At 50.8% G+C, this 25,000-nt stretch overlaps 1 protein-coding gene across 1 annotated transcript in view; it reads right to left on the bottom strand.

Annotated features, from left to right (window-relative positions):
* The window catches only part of tmem8b (transmembrane protein 8B), an 88,347-nt gene that overhangs the window by 10,542 nt on the left and 52,805 nt on the right, over window positions 1-25,000 (bottom strand). Inside the window, exons 6-11 of the mRNA XM_078430643.1 lie at window positions 24,744-25,000; window positions 11,855-12,249; window positions 9,314-9,410; window positions 4,485-4,608; window positions 3,363-3,505; window positions 2,168-2,346 (exon numbers count right to left, since the gene is read on the bottom strand). The exon at window positions 24,744-25,000 is cut by the window's right edge and continues 12 nt beyond it. Coding sequence (XP_078286769.1) covers window positions 2,168-2,346; window positions 3,363-3,505; window positions 4,485-4,608; window positions 9,314-9,410; window positions 11,855-12,249; window positions 24,744-25,000 — 1,195 coding nt within the window. The remainder of the gene's footprint in view (window positions 1-2,167; window positions 2,347-3,362; window positions 3,506-4,484; window positions 4,609-9,313; window positions 9,411-11,854; window positions 12,250-24,743) is intronic.

The raw sequence follows: 25,000 nt of genomic DNA, 5'->3' as shown, positions 1-25,000 counted from the left end.
CGCACGCACACTCTCACACACGGATCGAAGGTTGGGATCATGGGTAGGGTTGTGATTGAATAATTGGACAGGATTGGGGGGTGGGGGTTAAAGGAGTGAGGGTCAGTGGCAAAGGGTTTAAAGGGTCGTGTGAGGGATGAAGGGGCGAGGAGCAGAGATCAAAGGTCAAGTTATAGGCACCAAAGGTCGTGAGAGGGATGAGAGGTCAACTGCAAGGGATAACGGATCGGGAATGAGACCAAAGGCCTTGTGAGGGGTCAAGGGTTGGGAATTAGAGATCCGAGGTCAAGTGGGAGGGAACCAACGATAGAGGATGAAAGATCAACGGTCAAATGGAAAAGATCACGGGTCAAGGGTGAGATCAAAGTTCAAGTGAAAGGCAATAAAATCCGACTCAATAAAGAGAGTCCAAAGGGGTTGAAGGTGGAGGATGAGAGTCCAAGGTAAAGTGTGCGTGATCAGGGTGAAGGCAAAGGTACTAGAGGAGTGAGATGGACCACTCCGTCGATAGCACCTATACTGAAGTGTAGTACGCAAATGAGCGTAACGTCCGCCATTTTAGTAAGCAAACCCCGCCGTTCGCTCTGCCTCTCGCAGTGTAATCAGTGTTGTGGGGGAACAGTATGTATGATGATACCATTAAAATGCAGAATATATCTCATCTATCAACTCACAGGTTTTTGTTATTTTTCTTTTTAAATGTTTCTGCAGGTTTCTGCCCACTAAAATGGCGCCGTGACGTACTACGGTTTTTAGGGTCGAGTGGTCCATCTTGCTCTGCTCCATAATCTTTCGTTGAGGGTGAGAGTGCAAAGGGATCGAAGGTTGGGGATGAGAGTCTAAGAGAGGCAGGGGGTTCTCAACTTTTTTGTGTCCCGTTTACCCCAGGCAACTTTTGGAAAGTAAATTTACCCCCACCCTTGTTTTGTTCAGTATTATTTGAGTTCACACTCCCACCATAATAAAGCAACCGACAAAGGGGAAATTTTAAAATACAGTTTTTAACGTTATTATTTGAAGTTCAAATGACAATAATGGCAGGCGAAATTTACCCCAGGTTGGGAACCCCTTGGTCTAAGGTGAAGTGTGCTTGATCAGGGGCGAGGGCAAAGATACCAGAGGAACAAGATAGACCACTCGACCCTAAAAACCGCAGTAGGTCACGGCGCCATTTTAGTAGGCGGAAACTTGCAGAAACACTTAAAAAGAAAAATAACAAAAACCTGTGAGTTGATAGATGAGATATATTCTGCATTTTAATGGTATTGTCACACATACAGTTCCCCCACAACACTGATTACACTGCGAGAGGCATGGGCAACGGTGGGGTTTGCTTACTAAAATGGCGGACGTCGCGCTCCTTTGCGCACCACACTTCAGTATAGGCGATTTCGATGGAGTGGTTCATCTTGCTCTTCTAGTATCTTTGCCTTGATCTAAGGTGAAGTGTGCGTGATCAGGGTTGCGGGTGAGAGTCCAGAGGTCAAGGTTGAGGGATCAAGGGGTGCGGATGAGAGTCCAGAGGTCAAGGTTGAGGGACCAAGGGGTGAGGGTCCAGAGGTCAAGGTTGAGGGATCAAGGGGTGAGGGTGAGAATCCAAAGGTCAAGGTTGAGGGATCAAGGGGTGAGGGCAAGGGTCCAAAGGTCAAGGTTGAGGGATCAAGGGGTGAGGACAGGAGTCCAAAGGTCAAGGTTGAAGGATCAAGGGGTGAGGGCGAGGGTCCAAAGGTCAAGGTTGAGGGATCAAGGGGTGAGGACAGGAGTCCAAAGGTCAAGGTTGAGGGATCAAGGGGTGAGGGTGAGGGTCCAAAGGTCAAGGTTGAGGGATCAAGGGGTGAGGGTCCAAAGGTCAAGGTTGAGGGATCAAGGGGTGAGGGCGAGGGTCCAAAGGTCAAGGTTGAGGGATCAAGGGGTGAGGGTCCAAAGGCCAAGGTTGAGGGATCAAGAGGTGAGGGTGACCGTGCAAAGGTCAAGGTTGAGGGATCAAGGGGTGAGGGCGAGGGTGCAAAGGTCAGGCTTGAGGGATCAAGGGTTGATGATGAGAGTTCAGAGGTCAAGCGGGAGGGAATCAAGGGCTGGAGACGTAAGGGTCAGGCGGGGCCGCAGGTCAAGGGTCCAGCGAAGGAGAGGGCGGCAGGCCTGGGTTTCCCGGGGGTTGTACACTGACCGTGGAGAAGAACATGGTGAAGATGTAGACGGAGGCCTCCAGCAGGTAGTTGCCGCGGATGGCGATGGCGACGGGCGGCACGAACATCAGGTTGCTGAGGCACAGCAGCAGGGTGGAGAGGAGCTGGAAGCTGTAGGAGTAAGCCTCCATGTTGTCTGTGCAGCCCCACCCGTCCCATCCTGAAACACAGGCCGGTCGTCAGCGCAGGGGCAGGCTCTTCGGCCCATCACACCCCTGCTGGCTAGAACTCCTCAATTAGAGTCAAGAGTCACACAGCGTAGAAACTAGCTCTTCGGCCCATCATGTTCCTGCTAGCCCCCCATGTGAACTCAACAATTAGAGTCAAGAGTCACACAGCATGGATACTGGCTCTTCGGCCCATCACGCTCCTGCTAGCCCTCCGTGAGAACTCAATAATTAGAGTCAAGAGTCACACAGCGTGGAGACTGGCTCTTCGGCCCATCATGCTCCTGCTAGCCCCCGTGAGAACTCAACAATTACAATCACGAGTCACACAGCGTGGACACTGGCTCTTTGGCCCATCACACCCCTGCTAGCCCTCCGTGAGAACTCAACAATTAGAGTCAAGAGTCACACAGCGTGGTAACTGGCTCTTTGGCCCATCACACCCCTGCTAGCCCTCCGGGAGAACTCCCCAATTAGAGTCAAGAGTCACACAGCGTGGAAACAGGCTCTTCGGCCCATTCTAGCTCTCTGGGAGAGCTGTCCTGTTAGAGTGATAGAGTCACACAGCATGGAAACAGGCTCTTCGGCCCACCTCACATCTGCTAGCCCCCCGCGAGAACTCTACAATTAGAGTCCGAAGAAGGGTCTCAACCCGAAACGTCGCCCATTCCTTCTCTCCCGAGATGCTGCCTGTCCCGCTGAGTTACTCCAGCTTTTTGTGTCCACCTTCCACAATTAGAGCTCTTGAGTCATAAGGCACGGAAACAGGCTCTCCAGCCCATCCTGGCCCTGCTAGCTCTACAAGAATGCCTTGCAATTGGGGCTTTGCCACCTGTCTCCCCCCTCCTTTCCTCCCTCCCTCCCTCCCTCCCTCCCTCCCTCCCTCCCTCCCTCCCTCCCTCCCTCCCTCCCTCCCTCCCTCACTCCCTCCCTCCCCTGAAGACCCTTTCCCCCATCCCCACCCCCCGATACAGGAGGTCCCTTCCCCGATTCCCCCGTCAGCCCCTACCTGCTTTACACTCGCAGGCAGCGTAGAGGTAGTTGTTGGTACGCAGCAGCTTGCACTGGCCGTAGGTGCCACACTCGTTGATGCAGGGCGTCAGGAACATCCGCAGGTACACCTCTGCTGACACGTTGCTGCACTCCTCAAACCTGCAGGGGGGCCAGGACAGGGACGTCAGCCTCTTGCACCCCTCCCCCCCGTCCGGCCATGTGACCATCCCACCCATGTAACCAGCGCACCCATGAGACCATCGCATGACCGTCCCACCACGACCATCGCCCGTCACTTGACCACCACAGCACGTGTCCGTCATGTGACCACCGCCCATCATGTGACCATCCCACCATGACCATCGCCCGTCACGTGACCACCACAGCACGTGACCGTCATGTGTCCGCCGCCCATCATGTGACCATCCCACCATGACCATCGCCCATCATGTGACCATCCCACCCATGTGACCATCCCACCCATGTGACCATCATGTGACCATCCCACCACGACCATTGCCCATCATGTGACCATCACACCCATGTGACCATCCCACCCATGTGACCATCATGTGAACATCCCACCACGACCATCGCCCATCATGTGACCGTCCAACCATGACCATCGCCCATCATGTGACCATCCCACCCATGTGACCATCCCACCCACGTGACTATCATGTGACCATCCCACCACGACCATCACCCATCATGTGACCATCCATACCCATGTGACCATCGTCTAGGGTTGCCAACTGTCCCATTATTAGCCGGGACATCCCGTATGTTGTGCTAAATTAGTTTGTCGCTCTAAATTAGTTTGCCGCTCTTGTTCCATATTAGACCCGGACACTGTAGGCCCAGTGGTCGCTGTACGTCCGGACAGTGTAGGTCTGGAAGTCCAGGCACCGCCTAACGGAGGTTGCGTAGCAACCCGCCTCCCGGCCCGGGGCGGCTGTCATTGGTGGAGCGGGAGCACGTGGCCGCTGACTGGGTGAGGTCACACGTGGGGCGCGGAGCAGTGACGTTACCTTGCCCCTTATTTGGGAGTGATTAAGTTGGCAACCCTACTTGGAAAAGCCAGCCGGTCGGGCGGCATCTGCAGAGGCTGAGTCATCGTCGTTTGGCAGCAGCTTACCCATGGCCAAAGGCACAGAGGGAACGGAGGGTGATATACCAGGTTCCAGTCTGGGGGTAGGGCACGTGCAGTCTGGTGACGTTCGAGCTGGAGTTGACCAGCAAAGCAAACCCTGCCGACCTTTCTGGAAGGGAAGTGGAGAGGTAAGTTTAGTTCAGTATAGTTTATTGTCACTTGTCCAGTGAAAAGCTTTGTTGTTTAGTTTTAGTCTATACAGCGCGGAAACAGGCCCTTCAGCCCACCGAGTCCATGCTAACAAGTGATCCCCGCACATTAATACTATCCTACACACACCAGGGACATAGAAACATCGAAAATAGGTGCAGGAGGAGGCCATTCGGCCCTTCGAGCCAGCACCGCCATTCATTGTGATCATGGCTGATCATCCACAGTCAGTAACCCGTGCCTGCCTTCTCCCCATATTCCACTAGCCCACTAAATGTTTACAATTTACTGAAGCCAATTAACCCACAAACTTGCACGTCTTTGGAGTGTGGGAGGAAAGCAGAGCACCCGGAGAAAGCAGGAAAGCCCATGCAGGTCACGGGGAGAACGTGCAAACTCCGTACAGACAGCACCCGTAGTCAGGATGGAACCTGGGTCTCTGGCGCTGTGAGGCAGCAACTCTACCGCTGCACCACCGTGCCACCCTGTTTTGTTGCTTACTCCTGTCAGTGGGAAGACCACGCAGGTCCAGCGCCAATTTTCCGGCATCCTGGTGGTCCGGACAAAATCAGGAGCGAGCACGAGAAATCCCCCTCGGAAGACCTCGTGAAACCGTGTCGGCTAGGCCGGGTCTCTACCTCATCAGGATTTCCGCGGCCGATCGGCGAATTTTCCTCCCTGCGGCCGGGGCCATTCCCGTAGCCGACTTCTGCGGCCAACTTTGCGGGCCGGTATTTCAGCCTCCCACCCTCCCCACCTCCCCCCAAGGTAGGGTGAGGTGTAGATGGAGTCAATGGAAGGGAGGTTGGTTTGTGTGATGGTCTGGGCTGTGTCTGAGCGAAGGTGACCCATTGATTCATGACCAGGGGTTGCAAACTTTCTCACTCCCAAATAAGGTGAAAATCTGTGGAATTCTGCCTCAGAAGGCAGTGGAGGCCAATTCTCTGAATGCATTCAAGAGAGAGCTGGATAGAGCTCTTAAGGACAACGGAGTCAGGGGGTATGGGGAGAAGGCAGGAACGGGGTACTGATTGAGAATGGTGGTGCTGGCTCGAAGGGCCGAATGCCCTACTCCTGCACCTATTGTCTATTGTCAAATAAGGGTCAAAAGGTGACGTCACCGCCCCGCGACCCACGTGACCTCACCCAGCCGACGGCCACGTGCTCCCGCTCCACCAATGACGGCCGCCCAGGCCGGGAGGCGTGTTGCTAGGCAAGCTCCGTAAGTCACTGCCTGGGCCTCCGGGCCTACACTGTTCGGGCCTACAGCGGCCCCTGGGCCTACAGTGTCCGGGCCTACAGTGTCCGGGCCTACAGTGTCTGGGCCTACAGTGTCCGGGCGTACAGTGTCCGGGCCTACAGTGTCCGGGCCTACAGCGGCCCCCAGGCCTACAGTGTCCAGGCCTACAGTGTCCGGGCCTACAGTGTCCGGGCCTACAGTGTCCGGGCCTACAGCCCCCCCCCCCCCACCCAGGCCTAATACAGGACAAGGGCGGTCCCGTATTGGGACAAACCAATTTAGCCCAATATATGGGATATCACGGCTAATACGTGACAGTTGGCAACCCTACTCATGACCCTTTGGCCTTTCACAGCCATTCCACAAGATCACGGAATACAGGATGGTTCTGCAGCCCTGCAGAGGGATCAAAGCTGGTGACATTTTAGGGTTAGCTTTAAATTTATTATTGTCACGTGTACCGAGCGAGGTACAGTGAATAGCTTTGTTCTATATGCTATCAAAACATATTCTTTAGAGATAGAGACACAGTGCGGAAACAGGCCCTTCGGCCCGAGTCCGTGCTGACCAGCAATTGAGTACACGAGCACTATCCGACACACTGGGGACAATTTACCATTTTTTACCATAGGTTCTCTCCGGGTGCCCCGGTTTCATCCACACTCCAAAGACGTGCAGGTTTGTAGCTTAATTGGCTTCTGTAAATTGTCCCTAGTGCGTAAGATAGTATTAGTATGCGGGGATCGCTAGTCTCGGTGGGCCGAAGGGCTTATTTCCGCGCTGTGTCTCTAAACTAAACTAAAATATGGCTATGAAGGCCAAGTCATTGGGTATTTATAAGGCGGTGATTGACAGATTCTTGATTGGTATGGCTGTCAAAGGCTATGGGGTGAAGGCAGGAAAATTGTTTATTTTTAAAAAATTGTTATCAAAATATGTATTCAATTATTTAAAAACAATATTTACAATGCAATAAAACAAAATGGAACCCACCGCCAGAATGCAACACAAAGAAATATACCAAATAGACCTATTATACGACTATCTTACACTCCTTGTCAAGGGTGCATTCCACCCCCGCGGTGCCCAGCGGTCCCGGAGATCCCCCAGGGTGCCCGTGGGCAGAGCGCGGTCCCTCTCCAACACCAACCGGGCGCGGACGGACGTGACCCACGTAAAAGGGGCGGGCAGCCGGCTCGGGCGGAGCCCTCTTCCGCCTGGCGCCGTGAGTCACGGATGGCCAGCTTGGCCAGGCCCAGGAGCAACCCAACCAGGACATCTTCGGCCCTGCCCTCTCCCCTACGCACAGGGTGTCCAGAGATGAGGGTGGTGGGTGAAAAGTGCAGCCGGAAGGCAAGGAGCAGCCCCTTTAGATATTGGAACAGGGGCTGCAACCTCACACACTCCATGTACACGTGGTACACAGACTCACACACTCCATGTACACATGGTACACAGACTCACACACTACGTGTACACGTGGTACACAGACTCACACGCTCCATGTACACGTGGTACACAGACTCACACACTACGTGTACACGTGGTACATAGACTCGAACAGCCCGCAGAAGGGGCAGGCGGCTGGCGAGTCTGTAAACCAACCGCGGGAGAAACAGGTTGCAGGGGACTCCTCGGTGAAATACCCTCCACACCAGACCCCAAATGGAGAGGGGCAGAATCCCTGCGTAGAGGGACCCCCACCAGGGGGTGAGAATGGGGTTGAGAGGGAAATATAGATCCGCCAGGATTGAATAGGGGAGTAGAATGGTGGATTCTGCTCCTAGAACTTATGAACTTGTGGCAATAGACAGTAGACAATAGGTGCAGGAGGAGGCCATTCGGCCCTTCGAGCCAGCACCACCATTCACCGTGATCATGGCTGATCATCAACAATCAGTACCCCATTCCTGCCTTCTCCCCGTACCCCCTGACTCCGCTATCCTTAAGAGCTCTATCTAGCTCTCTCTTGAATGCATTCAGAGACTTGGCCTCCACTGCCTTCTGAGGCAGAGAATTCCACAGTGTAGAGTTGAGATAGTGCACCATGAAAAAAAACTTCTTGTGTCTTCAGGATGTTACTCCACATCTTCTCAACTGCCCCAGGTGTTCCGATGTTCCGGGGGAAACCATCCAGTTGGATAATGGAGTGGTGGTACCATTGGAAACACACATGGGGCAGTTGAGGTGGGGGAGGGGCAATAAATGTGTGTTTCCAATGGTGCCACCACTCCATTATCCAACTGGATGGTTTTCCCCGGAACATCGGAGGTTGAGGAGAAACCTGATGAACTTGTCACCTCGCGCGGGGTGTAGATACATGGACAATAGGTGCAGGAGGAGGCCATTTGGCCCTTCGAGCCAGCACCGCCATTCATTGTGATCGTGGCTGATCGTCCACAAACAGTAACCTGTGCCTGCCTTCTCCTCATATCCTTTGATTCCACAAGCCTCTAGAGCTCTATCTAACTCTCTTTTAAATTCATCCAGTGAATTGGCCTCCACTGCCTTCTGCGGCAGAGAATTCCACAAATTCACAGGTAGACACAAAATGCTGGAGTAACTCAGAGGGTCAGGCAGCATCTCGGGAGAGAAGGAATGGGTGATGGCTCTCCCGAGATGCTGCCTGACCCACTGAGTTACTCCAGCATTTTGTGTCTACCTTTGATTTAAACCAGCATCTGCAGTTTTTTTTCCTGCACAAATTCACAACTCTCTGGGTGAAAAAGTTTTTTCTCACCTCGGTTTTAAATGGCCTCCCTTTTATTCTTAGACTGTGGCCCTTGGTTCTGGACTCCCCCAACATTGGAAACATTTTTCCTGCATCTAATTTTATACTTCTCTATAAGATCCCCTCTCATCCTTCTAAATTCCAGTGAATACAAGCCCAGACTTTCCAATCTTTCCTCGTATGACAGTCCCGCCATCCCGGGGATTAACCTCATGAACCTACGCTGCACTGCCTCATGGGCAAGGATGTCCTTCCTCAAATTAGGAGCCCAAAACTGCGCAAGATACTCCAGGTGCGGTCTCACCAGGGCCTTTTACAACTGCAGAAGGACCTCTTTACTCCTATACTCGCGCTTTTGTGGTTGCAGCTCCTAGACTGTGGAACAGCATCCCTCTCCCCATCAGAACTGCCCCCTCCATCGACTCCTTTAAGTCCAGGCTCAAAACCTACATCTATTCCCTCGCGTTTGAGGCTCTCTGAGGGGGTGCTGGTAACTGTAAACTGTTTATGTATGTGTTTGTTAGGTTTGTGTGCTATTGTATGTTCTTTTTTAGTACCTGCACTGATGTACAGCACTTTGGTCAACGTGGGTTGTGTATAAATGTGCTACACTAATAAAATGGACTTGACTTGACTCGATACTCAAGTCCGCTCGTTATGAAGGCCTACATGCCCGTCCCCCCCGCCCGTCACCTGATTTACAGCTGGTCAAGGTGTTATTGGAGGAGGTCATGGGCACTCCGTGGTTCAGGCAGCCAATCACAGTCACGTTCTCCCCCTTCAACGATGACTGTGGAGGAAAGACAAGGGTAAAACATCAGGTTAACCACCGAGACATTATTCCATGTCGAAGGCAGACACAAAATGCTGGAGTAACTCAGCGGGTCAGGCAGCATCTCTGGAGAGAAGGAATGGGTGACGTTTTCGGACTGATGTCAGGGGACGGGGCGGGACAAAGATAGGATGCAGTCGGAGACAGGAAGACTAGTGGGAGAACTGGGAAGGGGGAGGGGATGGAGAGGGAGGGAAAGCAGGAACTATCTGAAGTTGGAGAAGTCAATGTTCATACCGCTGGGGTGTAAACTACCCTTGCGAAATATGAGGTGCTGTTCCCACCAGAAATTGGAGGAACAGCACCTCATATTTCGCTTGGGCAGCTTGCAGCCCAGTGGTATGAACATTGACCTCTCCAACTTTAGATAGTTCCTCTGTCCCTCTCTTCCCCTCCTCCTTCCCAGATCTCCCTCTATCTTCCTGTCTCCATCTATATCCTTCCTTTGTCCCGCCCCCCCGACATCAGTCTGAAGAAGGGTCTCGCCCCGAAACGTCGCCGATTCCTTCTCTCCTGAGATGCTGCCTGACCCGCTGAGTTACTCCAGCATTTTGTGAATAAATACCTTTGATTTGTACCGGCATCTGCAGTTATTTTCTTACACTTTATTCACTTCGCCTGTCAGTGGTCATAATGTTTTGGTTGATCGGTGTATAAGATCACCCTTCATCCTCCTGCACTGCAATGAATAATGTCTGAGCCTGTCCCAATAACTTCCCTATAACTCAGGCCCTCGAGTCCTGGCAACATCCTCGTAATTTAAAAAAAAATGATAGTCCCTGCCTCAACTACCTCCTCCGGCAGCTCATTCCATACACCCACCACCCATTGTGTGTGTGTTTTTTGCGGGGTGGAAGAGTCTGTGTACCACGTGTACATGGAGTGTGTGAGTCTGTGTACATGGAGTGTGTGAGTCTGTGTACCACGTGTACATGGAGTGTGTGAGTCTGCGTACCACGTATACATGGAGTGTGTGAGTCTGTGTACATGGAGTGTGTGAGTCTGTGTACATGGAGTGTGTGAGTTTGTGTACCACGTGTACATGGAGTGTGTGAGTCTGTGTACCACGTGTACATGGAGTGTGTGAGGTTGCAGCCCCTGTTCCATTATCTAAAGGGGCTGCTCCTTTGCCTTCTGGATGCACTTTTCACCCACCATCGTCATCTCTGGACACCCTGTGCGTAGGGGAGAGGGTGGGGGGGCCGAGGTTGTCCTGGTTGGGTTGCTCCTGGGCCTGGCCAAGCTGGCCATCCGCGACTCATGGCGCCAGGCGGAAGAGGGCTCTGCCCGAGCCGGCTGCCCGCCCCTTTTCCTGGGTCACGTCCGTCCGCGCCCGGGTGGTGTTGGAGAGGGACTACGCGCTGCCCACGGGCACCCTGGGGGATTTCCGGGACCACTGGGCACCACGGGGGATTGGATGTATCCTGGATGGGGATTGTAATATAATTGTATAATAGTTTCAATTGGTATAATTGTTTGTATAGTATTGTGGTGGTGGGTTCTGTTTTGGTTTTATTGTATTGTATATATTATTTTAATATTTGAATAAATATTTTTGATTTCGATATTCAGCATTTAGACAATAGGTGCAGGAGGAGGCCATTCGGCCCTTCGAGCCAGCACCGCCATTCAATGTGATCATGACTGATCATTCTCAATCAGTACCCCGTTCCTGCCTTCTCTCCATACCCCCTGATTGCGCTATCCTTTTAACCTACAATTAACCTACAAACCTGTACGTCTTTGGAGTGCGTGGGAGGAAACCGAAGATCTCAGAGAAAACCCACGGGGACAATAGACAATAGACAATAGGTGCAGGAGGAGGCCATTCGGCCCTTCGAGCCCTTCAATGTGATCATGGCTGATCATTCTCAATCACTACCCTGTTCCTGCCTTCTCCCCATACCCCCTGACTCCGCTATCCTTAAGAGCTCTATCTAGCTCTCTCTTGAATGCATTCAGAGAATTGGCCTCCACTGCCTTCTGAGACAGAGAATTCCACAGATTTACAACTCTCTGACTGAAACAGTTTTTCTCATCTCCGTTCTAAATGGCCTACCCCTTATTCTTAAACTGTGGCCCCTGGTTCTGGACTCCCCCAACATTGGGAACATGTTTCCTGCCTCTAACGTGTCCAACCCCTTAATAATCTTATACGTTTCGATAAGATCCCCTCTCATCCTTCTAAATTCCAGTGTATACAAGTCTAGCTGCTCCAGTCTTTCAACATATGATAGTCCAGCCATTCCGGGAATTAATTTTTTTAAATTTTAAATTGTGTGTGTGTTTTTTCTTTCCCTGTGATCCTTATTGCATTAACATTGACGTTCTCTCGTTCGCCCCCCCCGCCACCCCCCCCCAACCCTCCCGCAAGGTCACATGGTCATGGCGACGCTGCTCACCGTGTTGAGTTTGAGCTCCATGTTGAGGACTCCTCCACTGTCGAGCACGGGGATCAGGTTGATGGCGAACACAGCCTGGCCGCTGGGCGGCACCGAGATGTTGGGCCCGAAGAAGATGTAGAAATGGACGGAGAAGGTGTCCAGCTCGTTCCGCAGGGTGGGGCGCACGGGCCAACACCGCTCCCCGGCGGAGCCCCCGCCACCGCCCCCGCCCCCGTCCCCGCCCCCGCCACCGCCCCCGCCCGCCGACACGTTGAGCTGCCGGGGAGAGAGGCCGACCACCGGCAGCGCCTCCAGGATGGACGGGCTCCCGGGGGCCCCGAACGACTGGGGCATGTTCAGCGCCGGGGCGATCTCGGCCTCGACACTTCCGGAAGAGGCCGGCTTGGAACATTCTGGAAGGAAGCGAGAAACATCTCGTTAGGACACGAGGATAAGACGCAACGTTCACTGCCCACAGTTTAGTGGGTGGGGGGGGGCTGATCAGCCACGATCGTATTGAATGGTGGTGCTGGCTCGAAGGGCCGAATGGCCCACTCCTGCACAAATTATCTGTGTTTCTATGTTTCTAAGCTCACTGGAGCTCCTGTCTCCATCTTAGATCACAGATCATGCATCGATCAGCCAAACCATTATGACCGCCTGCCTAATATGCTGTTGGTCCTCCGTGTGCAGCCCCACACACAGCAGGGTGCGATGCACTGTGTATTGTGACACATTCCTCCCCTGACCACCATTAACATTGTCTGTGACTTGTGAAACAGTCGACCTTCTGTCAGTTCGGACCAGACGGGATAGCCTTCGTTGCCCTCGCGCATCGATGAGCCTTGGGCGCCCAACACCCTGTCTGTCGCCGGTTTGTGGTTTGTCCCTCCTCGGACCACTGTCGGTAGGTACTCACCACTGCTGACCGGGAGCACCCCACAAGCTTTGCCGTTTCAGAGATGCTCTGACCCAGTGGTCTGGCCATAACAATTTGGCCCTTGTCAAAGTCGCTCAGGTCTTTACTCCTGCCCATTTCTCCTGCATCAAACACATCAACTTCAAGAACTGACTGTTCACTTGCTGCCTAATATATCCCACCCCTTGACAGGTGCCATTGAACAAGATAATCAATATTATTCACTCCGTCTGTCAGTGGTCATAATTTTTTTGGCCGATCGATGTATGTCATAGAGCGCAGAGCTGTTATCAGGCAACTGAATCATCCTACCACATACAGAGAGCAGTGCTGAACTACTATCTACCTCTTTGATGTTCCTCGGACTAGATGAGACTTTGCTGCCTTTACCTTGCACTAAATGGATTGATTGTAATCAAGTAGTATAAGAAAATAACTGCAGATGCTGGTACAAATCGAAGGTATTTATTCACAAAATGTTGGAGTAACTCAGCAGGTCAGGCAGCATCTCAGGAGAGAAGGAATGGGTGACGTTTCGGGTCGAGACCCTTCTTCGGACTGAATACTAATCAAGTATTCAGGGGTCTATCTACGGAAAATATCACCTTTTGCAAGCACTGAAAATGCGCTTGTCTAAACATCTGACCCCCATCTTGGGCACCCAACACCCTAATTTGTTAATTAAAAGATTATTCTGTAGTTGTTGCCGATGTTGGGGGAGTCCCGAACCAGGGGCCACAGTTTCAGAATAAGGGGTAGGCCATTTAGAACGGAGATGAGGAAAAACTTTTTCACTCAGAGAGTTGTGAAGCTGTAGAATTCTCTGCCTCAGAAGCCAATGGAGGCCAATTCCCTGGATGCTTTCAAGAGAGTTAGATAAAGCTCTTAATGATAGTGGAGTCAAGGAATATGTGGAAAAGGCAGGAATGGGGTACTGATTGTGGATGATCAGCCACGGTGAATGACGGTGCTGGCTCGAAGGGCCGAATGGCACCTATTGTCTATTGTCTATTGACGAGATTGACTTGTATTTTTGAGCTGATATTATGGGAAGGTTAACTAAAAGATGGGGGTCAGATGTTTAGACAAGCGCATTTTCAGTGCTTGCAAAAGGTGATATTTTCCGTAGATAGACCCCTGAATACTTGATTAGTATTCAGTCCGAAGAAGGGTCTCGACCCGAAACGTCACCCATTCCTTCTCTCCTGAGATGCTGCCTGACCTGCTGAGTTACTCCAACATTTTGTGAATAAATACCTTCGATTTGTACCAGCATCTGCAGTTATTTTCTTATACTACTTGATTACAATCAATCCATTTAGTGCAAGGTAAAGGCAGCAAAGTCTCATCTAGTCCGAGGAACATCAAAGAGGTAGATAGTAGTTCAGCACTGCTCTCTGTATGTGGTAGGATGATTCAGTTGCCTGATAACAGCTCTGCGCTCTATGACATACATCGATCGGCCAAAAAAATTATGACCACTGACAGACGGAGTGAATAATATTGATTATCTTGTTCAATGGCACCTGTCAAGGGGTGGGATATATTAGGCAGCAAGTGAACAGTCAGTTCTTGAAGTTGATGTGTTTGATGCAGGAGAAATGGGCATGAGTAAAGACCTGAGCGACTTTGACAAGGGCCAAATTGTTATGGCCAGACCACTGGGTCAGAGCATCTCTAAAACGGCAAAGCTTGTGGGGTGCTCCCGGTCAGCAGTGGTGAGTACCTACCGACAGTGGTCCGAGGAGGGACAAACCACAAACCGGCGACAGACAGGGTGTTGGGCGCCCAAGGCTCATCGATGCGCGAGGGCAACGAAGGCTATCCCGTCTGGTCCGAACTGACAGAAGGTTGACTGTGGCACAAGTCACAGAAAATGTTAATGGTGGTCACGGGAGGAATGTGTGACAATACACAGTGCATCGCACCCTGCTGCGTATGGGGCTGCACACGGAGGACCAACAGCATATTAGGCAGGCGGGCGTAATGTTTTGGCTGATTGGTGTCGAGCATAGAGCATAGAACATAGACACAAAAAGCTGGAGTAACTCGACAGGTCAGATAACATCTCCCTTCCATTGACTCCATCTACACTTCATGAGGTGTTGGCAAGTCCAGCAACACAATAAGGACCAGTCTCACCCCGGCCACTCCCTCTTCTCCCCTCTCCCATCAGGCAAGAGGTACAGAAGTGTGAAAACGCACACCTCCAGATTCAGGGACAGTTTCTTCCCAGCTGTTATCAGGCAACTGAACCATCCCATCACCAACTACCACATTGGAGACCCTCGGACCATCTCTAATCGGACTTTGCTGGACTTTATCTCGCACTAAACGTTATTCCATTTATCCTGCATCTGTACACTTGTGTGGCCTTTCTGCTGACTGGTTAGCACGCAACATAAAAGCTTTTCACTGTATTTTTGTACACGTGACAGAAAACCTCTTGTACGTTCTCCCCTTGGGGTTTCTCCAAGGTCTCCGGTTTCCTCCCACACTCCAAAGACGTGCAGGTTTGTAGGTCAATTGGCTTGGTGTGAGTGTAAATCGTCCCCAGTGTGTGTAGGATGGTGTTAGTGTGCGGGGATCGCCGGTCGGCGCGGATTCGGCGGGACGAATGCCCTGTTTCCGCGCTGTACCTCGAGACTAAACTAAAAAGGGAGGTTGCTGTGCACGTGTTGGCTGCTGCTGCTGTTTCCCCCTCTAGAGCGGTAGTTTACACTGTTGTGTAACCACGCTCCAGGAGTGCGTCACTGATGGTTAAGTGCTCTGGGACATCCCAAAGTGCTTTCGAAGCGCATCTCTCTCTGCCTTCTGGGCTGCTGGTTGAGAGATAAACATTGCGCTGGCCATCAGGGGAGAACCTGCTGCTCTCTCGATGTACATCGGAACGTCAGGTCCTTCTGCAGTTGCTGGTGAGACTGGAGTACTGTGTGCAGTTTTGGTCTCCAAATTTGAGGAAGGATATTCTTGCTATTGAGGGCGTGCAGCGTAGGTTCACTGGGTTAATTCCCGGAATGGCGGGACTGTCGTATGTTGAAAGACTGGAGCGACTAGGCTTGTATACGCTGGAATTTAGAAGGATGAGAGGGGATCTCATCGAAACGTATAAGATTATTAAGGGGTTGGCCACGCTAGAGGCAGGAAACATGTTCCCAATGTTGGGGGAGTCCAGAACAAGGGGCCACAGTTTAAGAATAAGGGGTAGGCCATTTAGAACGGAGATGAGGAAAAACCTTTTCAGTCAGAGAGTTGTGAATCTGTGGAATTCTCTGCCTCAGAAGGCAGTGGAGGCCAATTCCCTAGATGCTTTCAAGAGAGAGCTAGATAGAGCTCTTAAGGATAGCGGAGTCAGGGGGTACGGGGAGAAGGCAGGAAAGGGGTACTGATTGTGAATGATCAGCCATGATCCCATTGAATGGCGGTGCTGGCTCGAAGGGCCGAATGGCCTCCTCCTGCACCTATTGTCCATTGTCGATTGTCTATTGTCTGGAAGCATCTCCACCAAAGACCGCACAAAATCGCAGAGACTTGCGGACGCAGCCCAGACCATTACGCAAACCAACCTCCCTTCCATTGACTCCATCTGCACTAGAAGGCCAGTAGCATAATCAAGGACCAGTCTCACATTGGTCACTCTTTCTTCTACCCCTCTCCCTTCAGGCGAGAGGTAAAGAAATCTTCCCGGATGGACACAAAACCAAATGAGCCGTTCGACAGTTCCTTGAATAGCATCTGCTTTGATCTGTCGTTTTCACACCTTACCCTTCCATATCTCTGTGTCTCCATCTCCCCTGATGCTCAGTCTGACGAAGGGACTCAACCCGATATGTCACCCACTCCTTTTCTCCGCCTGTCCACAGTTGCTTCCTATAGTTTTTATCCCGGCTGTTATCAGGCAACTGGACCATCCTATCACCAACTAGAGAGCGGTCCTGACCTCCCAACTGCCTCATTGGAGACCCTCGGACTGTCTTTAATCGGACTTTACTGGACTTTATCTTGCACTAAACATTATTCCCTTCATCCTGTATCTGTACACTGTGGACAGCTCAATTGTAATCATGTGCTCGACCAAGTGGACCTGTTGGGCCTAAACCTCTCCTGCATTAGTGCTGCATGCTCTCCTCCCCCCTCCCCTCTCCCCCCTCCATCCCTCCCCTTCCCCTCCCCCTTCCCCTCCCCCCCACTCCATCCCCTCAACCCCCCTTATCCTCCCTCCTCCCCTCCCTCCCTCCCACCCCCCCTGCCTCCCTCCCTCCCCCTCCCTCCCTAGGAGATAGATTTAAACTTTAAAATGCAAATAACATTAAAAATATAACACCGATTTCAATGAAACCATTAGCACCAAAGGGACGACGGTGAGTAAGGTGGGCCTAAAATCGTCGCGCTATCGTGTACCGTTTTGGCTGTAGTTCGGGAACAAACAAACAAACAAACAAACGAACAAACGAGAGTTTTAGTATATAGATAGTCTTGCTGTTGAGTGGATAGCACGCTGTGTAAATATTCTACACTATATTTTGCCCTCTGGTATTTTTCCCTTTGTCCTACCTGTTTGTACGTGTGTGTGTGGCTTAATTGTACTCGTGTACAGTATGATTTCACTGGGTAGTACACACAGTCTAAGCTTTTCACTCTACCTCAGATCACTGACAATAATAGCGCGCAGAAAAAGAGCCTTTCACTGTACCTTGGTACATGTGACAATAATGATCTAAACTACACCACTCCCACACTGACCTCTCTGTCCTGGGCCTCCTCCATTGCCAGAGCGAGGCCAAATACAAATTGGAGGAACAGCACCTCATATTTCGCTTGGGCAGCTTACACCCCAGCGGTACGATTATTGAGGTCTGGCAGCATCTTGGGAGAGAAGGAATGGGTGACGTTTCGGGTCGAGACCCTTCTTCAGACTGAGGGTCTCGACCCGAAACGTCACCCATTCCTTCTCTCCCGAGATGCTGCCTGACCTGCTGAGTTACTCCAGCATTTTGTGAATAAATCGATTTGTACCAGCATCTGCAGTTATTTTCTTATGGTACGATTATTGATTTCTCTAACTTCAAGGAACCCTTGCAATTCCTTCTCTCTCCATCCATTCCCCACCCAAAGTGCCTGTACTGGCTTCTAAGCCATCGTGTTGAGTCTCATTGTCTGTAACCCGTTTTCACCTAGGCCACAGCCTATTCCCCTAGTATCATCGTCACTTTTTTTGCATATCTTTCGTTCATTTGTTCCCTATCTTTCTACACCACCGTATGTATCTCTCGTTTCCCTCTCCCCCCCCCCCCGACTCTCGGTCTGAAGAAAGGTCTCGACATGAGAACGTCACCTATTCTTTTTCTCTGGAGATGCTGCCTGACCCGGTGAGTTACTCCAGCACTCTGTGTCTTTCTTCAAGCTAAAGAAAACCCCTCCTCCCTGCAAACTGGCGACTGGAACCTCCAGCTTCTCTGCTCGCTTTGCCCCTGGCTTAGACAAAGAACAATGCAAGACGCACGAATACTAACAAACAAGACAAGTCAGCCTGGAGTGCTGGTTCCACCTGGTACATAATTCATCCGTTGTGATTGCAATTTTATAATCACATTTGCATATTCTTTCCTGCAATATAAATATATCCAATTGAATTTACTCCTAACGGGACCAGCCGTCGTTGTAGCTTGTTGTCACTGTTTATTAACTGTCTTCAGTTTAGAGACGCAGCGCGGAAACAGGCCCACCGGGTCCGCGCCGACCAGCGATCCCCGCACACTAACACCATCCGACACACACTAAGGACAATGGAATGTTGGCCTTCATGATAAGAGGAGTTGAGTATAGGAGCAAAGAGGTCCTTCTGCAGTTGTACAGGGCCCTGGTGAGACCGCACCTGGAGTACTGTGTGCAGTTTTGGTCTCCAAATTTGAGGAAGGATATTCTTGCTATTGAAGACAGGAAGACAGGAATGGGGTACTGATTGAGAATGATCAGCCATGATCACATTGAATGGCGGTGCTAGCTCAAAGGGCCGAATGGCCTACTCCTGCACCTATTGTCTATTGTCTATTTACCAAGCCAATTAACTTACAAACCTGCACGTCTTTGGAGTGCGCGGGAGGAAACCGTAGATCTCTGACAAAACCCACGCAGGGTCACGGGGACAATAGACAATAGGTGCAGGAGTAGGCCATTCGGTCCTTCGAGCCAGCACCGCCATTCAATGTGATCATGGCTGATCATTCTCAATCAGTTGCCCATTCCTGCCTTCTCCCCATACCCCCTGACTCCACTATCCTTAAGAGCTCTATCTAGCTCTCTCTTGAATGCATTCAGAGAATTGGCCGCCACTGCCGTCCGAGGCAGAGAATTCCACAGATTCACAACTCTCTGACTGAGAAAGTTTTTCCTCATCTCTGTTCTAAATGGCCTACCCCTTATTCTTTAATTGTGGCCCCTGGTTCTGGACTCCCCCAACATTGGGAACATGTTTCCTGCCTCTAATGTGTCCAACCCCTTAATAATCTTATATGTTTCGATAAGATCCCCTCTCATCCTTCTAAATTCCAGTGTATACAAGCCTAGCCGCTCCAGTCTTTCAACATATGACAGTCCCGCCATTCCAGGAATTAACCTAGTAAACCTACGCTGCACGCACTCAATAGCAAGAATATCCTTCCTCAAATTTGGAGATCAAAACTGCACACAGTACTCCAGGTGCAGTCTCACTAGGGCCCTGTACAACTGCAGAAGGACCTCTTTGCTCCTATACTCAACTCCTCTTGTCGTGAAGGCCAACATTCCATTGGCTTTCTTCACTGCCTGCTGTACCTGCATGCTTCCTTTCAGTGACTGATGCACTAGGACACCCAGATCTCGTTGTACGTCCCCTGTTCCTAACCTGACACCATTCAGATAATAATCTGCCTTCCTATTCTTACCACCAAAGTGGATAACCTCACACTTATCCACATTAAACTGCTTTTCTGGCGTGCGCTGTCTAGTCAGCGGAAAGACTATAGGTGATATATAATCAAAGCGTGCACAAAGCACAGGTACAGGTTAAAGGGAATAACGTTTAGTGCAAGGTCAAAAAAAACGGGGCACCGGGGGGAAATACACGGTCACAGGGAGAACATGTTTAAAGAGTAGAACTAGTGTGAACGGGAGATCGATGGTATGAGATAGGCACAAAATGCTGGAGTAACTCAGCAGGTCAGGCAGCATCTGTGGAGAGAAGGAATGGGTGACGCTTCAGGTCGAGACCCTTCTTCATACAGGCTCGCTGATCGAGGGCCGAAGTGGATTTGGTGGGCCGAAGGGCCTGATTCCATGCTGTATCTCTAAACTAAACTAAACTATAAAATCACGAGGGGAACGGATCGGGCGAATCCACTGGGACCTTTTAGAGCGTCATAAAGACATAGAGTCCAGAACCAGGGGACACAGTTTAAGAATAAGGGGTAGGCCATTTAGAACGGAGATGAGGAAAAACGTTTTCAGTCAGAGAGTTGTGAATCTGTGGAATTCTCTGCCTCAGAAGGCAGTGGAGGCCAATTCTCTGAATGCATTCAAGAGAGAGCTAGATAGAGCTCTTAAGGATAGCGGAGTCAGGGGGTATGGGGAGAAGGCAGGAACGGGGTACTGATTGAGAATGATGAGCCATGATCACATTGATTGGCGGTGCTGGCTCGAAGGGCCGAATGGCCTCCTCCTGCACCTATTGTCTATTGTCTATTGTCTATTGTTATATAGTGTGGAAACAGGCCCTTAGGCCCAACTTGTCTACACCGAATAACATGCCCCATCTACACTAATCGCACCCGCCTTTGGCCCATATCCATCTAAACCTGTCCAATCAATCTACCTATATAAATGTTTCTTAAACATTGCGATAGTCCCTGCCTCAACTACCTCCACCGGCAGCTCGTTCCATACACCCACCACCATTTGTGTGAAAAAGTTGCCCCTCAGGTTCCTATTAAATCTTTGCCCCCCTCACCTTAAACCTATGCCCTCTGGTCGTCGATTCCCCAACTCCGGGCAAGTAGCTCTGTGCGTCTACCCGATCTATTCACCTCATGATTTTGTACACCTCTGGGAAAGAAATGTGGGGGTGGGATAACACTGCAACCGGATCAAAGGTTAGCATGGACTCGATGGGCCTGTTTCCGTGCTGTATCTTTCAACAAATCAATCGTGATAATCGCCCCTTCACAAATCCCCACCCCCCCCATCACACGGACACACTGGCACACGGATGCAAGCGTGCCTGTGCACACGCAAACACGCAAACTGGCGCACTCATGTATGTAGGAAGGAACTGCAGATGCTTGTTTGAACCGAAGATGGGCACAAAAAGCTGGGGTGAATCAGCGGGTCAGGCAGCGTCTCGGGAGAAAAGGAATGGGTGACGTTTCGGGTCGAGACCCTTCTTCAGGACTGAAAGATTCCGAGGAGGGGTCTCGACCCGGAACGTCACACCCAGCAATTTCTCTCCAGAGATGCTGCCTGGCCCGCTGAGTTACCCCAGCTTTTTGTGTCTATCTACACTTAGGTGTGCACGCTAACACACCAATTGATGGCAGATTTCACCATCCCTTACATTGCACAAGTTAATCTCGTAGTTCCCTCTCAAAGCGAATTCACAGCCCAAGGCATGAATATTTCATCACCATAAGGGCAGCCGTTTCTGCTTCACGAACACAGGGTAATTGGAATCACTTCCTACTTGTGTATATTAATTAGGCTGCCTTTCCTATTTATTATTTCTTCATATTTTATCATGCTTGTCGGACAACTAGAGAGAGAGAGAGAGAGTCCCTCCCACTCATCTGTTCCTCTAAATGAACGTTCCTCCTCAATTCACCCTTCTAAACTCTGCAGGGAAAATGTTAGATTTCCGAGTAGTCAGTGGATCGCAGAGAGAAAGGTTGCAAACGCAAGAGACCGCAGAGAGAGTCGTACAGCGTGGAAACGGGCCAGATCGTCCAACTTGCCCACACTGGCCAACAAGCTTAGTCCGCGCTGTGGAAGAAGGAACTGCAGACGCTGGTTTACACCGAAGATAGACGCACAAAGCTGGAGTAACCCAGCGGGGCAGGCAGCATCTCTGGGGGAGAAGGAATGGGTGGCGCGTTCAGATCGAGACCCTTCTTCTGAAGAGATTCGTCGTCAGCCAGCGCAGAAACAGGCACCTGTGGCCCAACTTGCCCACACTGACCAACATGCCCAATCTACATTGGTCCCACCTGCCCGCATTTGGCCCATCAGCCTCTCAGCCTCCTACCCATGGCGCCTGTCTAAATGTCTCTCAAATGTTATTTAACATTTAAGTACCTGCCTCAATGACCTCCTCTGGCACCTTGTTCCATTTTCCCACCACCCTTTGTGTAAAAAAGGTTACCCCCTCAGATTCTTATTAACCTCTACCACAGCGCCATCGTGCCACCTATGTACGTATGATTCCACGGCTCAATCTAACAAAGGAAATAGTTGTTGCAGGTACTAATAGCAACATATTAGACACCTGGACAGGTACATGGATGGGAAAGGTTTGGAGGGATATGGGCCAAACACGAGCAAATGGGTCCAGCTTACAGTAGATGGGCCATTTTGGTTGGCATGGACGATTTGTGCTGAAGGGCCCATTTCCTGCTGTTTATACTCCATGACTCTGTGATATCATATCATATCATATCATATATATACAGCCGGAAACAGGCCTTTTCGGCCCTCCAAGTCCGTGCCGCCCAGCGTGATATCCATTGAATACCCACTGTACGCACATCAGAAGTAGAAACAAGGAACTGCAAATGCTGGTTAACACAAGAAAGATAAATTGCTGGGATAACAATAGACAATAGACAATAGGTGCAGGAGGAGGCCATTCGGCCCTTCGAGCCAGCACCGCCATTCAATGTGATCATGGCTGATCATTCTCAATCAGTACCCCGTTCCTGCCTTCTCCCCCATACCCACTGACTCCGCCATCCTTAAGAACTCTAGATATAGATCTCTCCTGAATGAATTCAGAGAATTGGCCTCCACTGCCCTCTGAGGCAGAGAATTCCACAGATTTACAACTCTCTGACTGAAAACGTTTTTCCTCATCTCCGTTCTAAGTGGCCTACCCTTTATTCTTAAACTGTGGCCCCTGGTTCTGGACTCCCCCAACATTGGGACGTGTTTCCTGCCTCTAATGTGTCCAACTCCTTAATAATCTTTTATGTTTCGATAAGATCCCCTCTCATCCTTCTAAATTCCAGTGTATACAAGCCTAGCCGCTCCAGTCTTTCAACATACGACAGTCCCGCCATTCCGGGAATCAACCTAGTAAACCTACACTGCACGCCCTCAATAGCAAGAATATCCTTCCTCAAATTTGGAGACCAAAACTGCACGCAGTACTCCAGGTGCGGTCTTACTAGGGCCCTGTACAACTGCAGAAGGACCTCAGTAGTAACTCAGCGGGTCAGGTAACATCCCGACTACGGGTGCTGTCTGTACGGAGTTTGTACGTTCTCCCCGTGACCTGCGTGGGCTTTCTCCGAGATCTTCGGTTTCCTCCCACATTCCAAAGATGAACAGGTTTGTAGGTTAATTGGGATTGGTATAAATGTAAAAATTGTTCCTAGTGGGTGTAGGATAGTGTTAATGGGCGGGGATCGCTGGTCGGCGTGGACCTGGTCGGCCGAAAGGGCTTGTTTCCGCGCTGTACCTCGAAACCAAACTAAACTAACCTGCCTGCGTTTGGCCTAATACCCCTCTAAACCTGTCCTGTCCACATACGTGACAAAATGTCTTTCCAGTGGTGGTGGAAGGAGATGCAATAGTGGCCTTTCAGAGACTTTGCAATAGGCACATGGATGGGAGGGAATGGAGGGAGATGGATCATGTGCAGGCAGATGAAAATTGGTCTTGACATCATGTTCAGCACAGACATTGTGGGCCGAAGTGCCTGTTCCTGTTCTATGTTCTGAGTTTATTTGGATCACTTGGAGATTTATTTAACTTGGCATCATGTTTGGCTCGGACATAAGTTCAAAAGCTAATAAGTGATAGGAGCAGAATTAGGCCATTCGGCCCATCAGGTCTACTCCGCCATTCAATCGTGCCTGATCTATCTCTCCCTCCTAACCCCATTCTCCTGCCTTCTCCCCGTAACCCCTGACACCCGTACCTAACAAGAATCTATCTATCTCCGCCTTAAAAATGTCCATTGACTTGACCTCCACAGCCTTCTGGTGGAAAGAATTCCGCAGATTCACCGCCCTCTGACTAAAGAAATTCCTCCTCATTTCCTTCATAAAGGAACGTCCTTTTACTCTGAGGCTGTGACCCTCTGGCCCTGGACTCTCCCACTGGTGGAAACATCCTCTCCACATCCACTCTATCCAAGCCTTCCACGATTCCATAAGTTTCAATGAGGTTCCCCCCCTCATCCTCCATTGTGAGCTCTTCTATATCAAAGTATCCTCAAGTGTCAACATTGTTTAATTGACATATGTTTAGAAACAGAAGAATGGATTAATTGTAATTTTGGTAATTATTGGGTGCTGGCCGCTTTGGCTGGATGCTTTCAAGAGAGCGTTAGATAGAGCTCTTAATGATAGCGGAGTCAGGGGGTATGGGGAGAAGGCAGGAACGGGGTACTGATTGAGAATGATCAGCCATGATCACGGTGAATGGCAGTGCTGGCTCGAAGGGCCGAATGGACCTAGCGTTTGAGGCCCTCTGAGGGGGTGCTGTGAACTGTTTATGTATGTGCTGTTATGTTTGTGTGCCATTGTATGTTCGTTTTCTTATTACCTGAACTGATGTACAGCACTTTGGTCAACATGGGTTGTTTTTAAATGTGCTATACAAATAAAATTGACTTGACTTGACTATTGTCTATTGTTTTTTGACCGCTTATTGGGTATCGAGTTCTCCCCTCCCCCCGCTCCCCCGCCCCCTCCCCCTTTAATGGGGGTCTTAGGGTCCCAGTGAAGATCGACCTCTTACCTTGGATACGAACTCCGACCCGGAAGGAGATGGTGACGTCGCGGACGGTGCGCTCCACCAGGATGTAGTACCACTGCTGCCAGAAGGGGGCGGCTTGCTGCAGCTGGCAGTCGCGCAGTCCAGCGCAGTCGGCACGGCTGGAGTTGTGCAGCGGCGGCGCCTTGGCCCGGAGCTTCAGCAGCACCGGGCACCCGCGCAGAGTGGCGTTGCCACAGCTGCACTCCGAAAGTCGTACCGTCACCCGGGAGGTGTAACTG

The sequence above is a fragment of the Rhinoraja longicauda genome, chromosome 3, assembly GCF_053455715.1.
Source record: "Rhinoraja longicauda isolate Sanriku21f chromosome 3, sRhiLon1.1, whole genome shotgun sequence".
In the NCBI taxonomy this organism is placed as follows: Eukaryota; Metazoa; Chordata; class Chondrichthyes; order Rajiformes; family Arhynchobatidae; genus Rhinoraja; species Rhinoraja longicauda.
This window is presented reverse-complemented; position numbering and strand designations above follow the sequence as displayed.